At 37.5% G+C, this 3,886-nt stretch overlaps 1 protein-coding gene across 1 annotated transcript in view; it reads right to left on the reverse strand.

Annotated features, from left to right (window-relative positions):
* NLRP7 (NLR family, pyrin domain containing 7) overlaps positions 1 to 665 on the reverse strand; it is a 52,474-nt gene extending 51,809 nt beyond the window's left edge. The window contains exon 1 of the mRNA XM_012642990.1: positions 389 to 665. Coding sequence (XP_012498444.1) covers positions 389 to 665 — 277 coding nt within the window. The remainder of the gene's footprint in view (positions 1 to 388) is intronic.
* Positions 666 to 3,886: the final 3,221 nt, after the last annotated feature.

The raw sequence follows: 3,886 nt of genomic DNA on the forward strand, positions 1-3,886 counted from the left end.
TATGGGGGAATTCTTTGAATTGTCTTTGCAACTTTTCTGCTAACCTAAAATTATCCCAGAACAAAAAATTTTTAAAAGAATGCTGAAAATATCAAAAAAAAAAACGTAATGGATAAACTAAAATCATGAATATCTGTACAATGCTGTCATAGGCATTAGCCGACATAAGGACACGGGGTGGCAGAGGTCAGGGTAGACAGAAGGGGAGAAACAGAAACACACAGAGTCCACAAACAAGGCTGGTCCTCGCCACCCGCCCAATCAGACATCTAGAAGGTATTCAGAGCGTGCAGAATATTAGGAGTTTCAATAATATTCCTGATGTTTCTAAAACCCTGGGGACTCATTCTTTGTTACAAATGACTGATATATGCTCGGTTCTACTTACCCGGGATTTGAGCCTTTGCCCTCTTAGACAATTCTGTGAGATTCATCTTCTCCAAGATGTTCATGGTCACACTCCTTATCCAATATTTTGGGGATTTCTCCATCAGAATTTCTGCCAGTTTCTTACCGTCGGCCTCTTCTACCTTGGACCATGAGGTCATCCTTAGCTTACCTTGTAGGGGAACATTCTTTAATAGAGATTTGAACCTCCTTAATTCATCTTCGTTCAGCTGCTCCAGAAGGGTTTCCAGGCTAAACTTTGGCTGCAGAGATGCCATAGCGCCCAAGTATGAGACCTAAAGACGGAGGAATCGGGAATGGGGGGAAGAAATTCATGAGCCAGCATCCTTAAATGAAACAGTTTATGTGCCAAGAACAGGCCTGTTCTCACTGCCCCATGAGCAGTAAATTACATAGGCTGAATTAATAGAAAACATGAACAGACCCAGCATAAGTAAGGAGAATGAGTCAGGAATCAGAAATCCCAAGAAAAGCCCAAGACTTGATAGCTTTACTGCTGAATTAACTCTACCAAACAGTTGAAGAACTAAGATCAATTCCTCTTAAACACTTAAGTTGAAGGGGACAGAATATTTCTGAACTCATTTGGCAAGGCCAGCACTACCCTGATACCAAAGCCAAGCAAGAACACTACCCAAAAAAAAAAAGAAAAGACACACACACACACACACACACACACACACACACTCTATAGGCCACTATCTCTGATGAACATAGGTGTAAAATATATATGTATATACCAGTAAGCCAAAGTCAACAGCACATTGAACAGTCATTTACCATAATCAAGTGGGATTTATCCATGAGGTAGAAGGATGGTTCAACCTATACAAGAATCAATGAATGTGATACGCAGAATTAACAGAATGAAGGATGGAAACCATATGATCACCAACAGATGCTTTAAAAGCATTTGACAAAATTGAATATCATTTTGTGATAAAACTCTCAACAAATTAGGTATAAAAGGAATGTACCTCAACACAATAAAGACCATACATGTGACAAGTCCTCAGCTAGCATAATAGTCCATGGTGAAAAACTAAAAGCTTTTCTGTAAAGATCAGCAACAAAACAAGGATGCCCTCTCACCACTTCTATTCAACATAAAAGTCCTAATTGTCAGAGAAATGAAGCAAGAGAAAGAAATAAAAAGCATCCAAATCACACAGAAGTGTCTGTTTGCAGACATGATCTTATTAATATACATAGAAAACACAAAGGACTCCCCAAAAAACTGTCAGAATGAATGACTTCAGTAAAGTTTCAGGACACCAGAAACACACAAGTCAGTAGGTTTTCTATACACTTACTGAACTACCCAAAAAAGAAAACAATCCCATTTATAATAGCATCGGAAATAAAAAAAAACTTAGCAATAAATTTAACCAAAGAGTTCAATGATCTACACACAGAAATCTAAGACATCGCTGAAAGAAATTGAAGCTGCAAATGAAAAGATATACTGTATTAACAGATTGAAGAAGTTTGTTAAGATGTCCATACTCTCCAAAGTGATCTGCAAATGCAATGCAATCCCTAATAAAATTCCAATAACATTCCTCACGGAAATAGGAAAACCACTCAGAGTTTATGTGGAACCACAGAAGACCCCAAATAGCCAAAGTAATCCAGGGCAAAAACAAAAGTGGAAGGTATCATACTACTCGATCTCAAATCTTCTACAAGCTATAGTAATAAAAACAGTATGGTACTGGTATGAAAACAGACTAATGCAACAGAATAGAGAACCCAGAAATAAACCTACAAATTTACAGTCAACTAATAGTCAACAAGAACATCAAGAAGACACCATGGGGAAATGGTCTCGTCAATAAATGGTGCTGGGAAAACCGGATATTCGCAAGCGAGAGAATAAAGTTGGACCCTCCTCTTACACCATATACAAAAATCAACCCAAAATGGATTAAAGACCTAAACTACAAAACTCCTAGAAGGAAACATAAAGAAGCTCCTTGACATTGGTCTTGGCAATGATTTTTTTGGATATACACCAAAGGCACAGGCAACAAAAGCAAAAATAGACAAGAGGGATATCAAACTAAACAATTCTGTTCAAGGGAAAACAGAGTAAAGAGACCTACAGGATAGGAGAAAATACTTGCAAACCATGCATCTGATAAGGGGTTAATATTCAAAATATGTAAGGAATTCACATAACTCAACGGTAAGAAAATAACCAGATTTTTTAAATGGGCAAAAGTCTTGAATGGGCATTTCTCAAAAGACACAAATGGCCAAGAGGTATAATGAAAAACTTCTTAACATCAGTAATCATCAGGAAATGCAAATCAAAAACCACAATGAACTATTATCTCACACCTGTTAGGATTGCTATTACTAGAAGGATGAGCAATTATGAGTGTTGGTGAGAATAGGAGTAATAGAAACTTTGGACATGTTGGTGGGAATGTAAATTAGTACAGCCATGATGGGAAATGGCATGGTAGTTCCTCAAAAAATCAAGAATAGGACTGCCATGTGATCTAGCAATCCCATTGCTGGTATATATATCTAAAAAAGATGAAATCACTACGTTTAAGAGATATCTGCTCTCCCACATTTAATGCAACTCTGTTCACAACAGCCAAGATAATGGAATCAACCTCAGTGTCCATCAACAGATGGAGATAAAGAAAATGTAGTATACACACACAATGGAATACCATTCAGACATACAAAAAAGGAGGAAATCCAGTCATTTGGGACAATACGAATAAGTCTGGAGAACGTTATGTTAAGAGAAATAAGCCAGGAACAAAAACAATATACTGCATGATCTCACTTATATGTGAAATCTCACTAATATGTGGAATCAAACTCATAGAAGTAGGAGTAGCATGGTGGTTACCAGGGCTGGAGACAGGGGTGGAGGATTGGAGAAATGTTGGTCAAGGATACAAAATGCAGTTAGACAGGAATAAGCTTTGGAAATCTATTGCACAGCAAGGTGATTATGCTCAATAATATACTGTATACTTCCAAATTGCTACTTAGTATATTGTACAGTATATCCAAATTGGTACGAGTAAATCTCAAATGTTTCACTGGGCGCTGTGGCTCACACCTATAATCCTAGCACTCTGAGAGGCCAAGACATGAAGACTGCTTACGAGCAGGAGTTTGACACCAGCCTAAGGAAGAGTGAGACCCTGTCTCTACTAAAAATAGAAAAAAAAAAAAAAAGTGGCTCACATGTTCTCATAGCAAAATAGGTACGTGAAGCAACCAGACATGTTAATTACCTTGATCTAATCATTCTATAATGTGTACAGATGTCACATTGTGCCCTATAGATCTATGCAGGTATTTGTCAATTAAACATAAATTAAAAAAAAAAAATCAAAACCTTAAGACTTCCAAAAGCAAATACAACTTAGGCCTTCCCCAAGTTCAGACACTCTGCTACTGGCCTTAAAGAAGCCACCCATCAAAAGTTTTACAGCTGCCAAAAACA

This window comes from Propithecus coquereli, unplaced genomic scaffold, assembly GCF_000956105.1.
Source record: "Propithecus coquereli isolate 6110/MARCELLA unplaced genomic scaffold, Pcoq_1.0 Scaffold193, whole genome shotgun sequence".
Taxonomy (NCBI): Eukaryota; Metazoa; Chordata; class Mammalia; order Primates; family Indriidae; genus Propithecus; species Propithecus coquereli.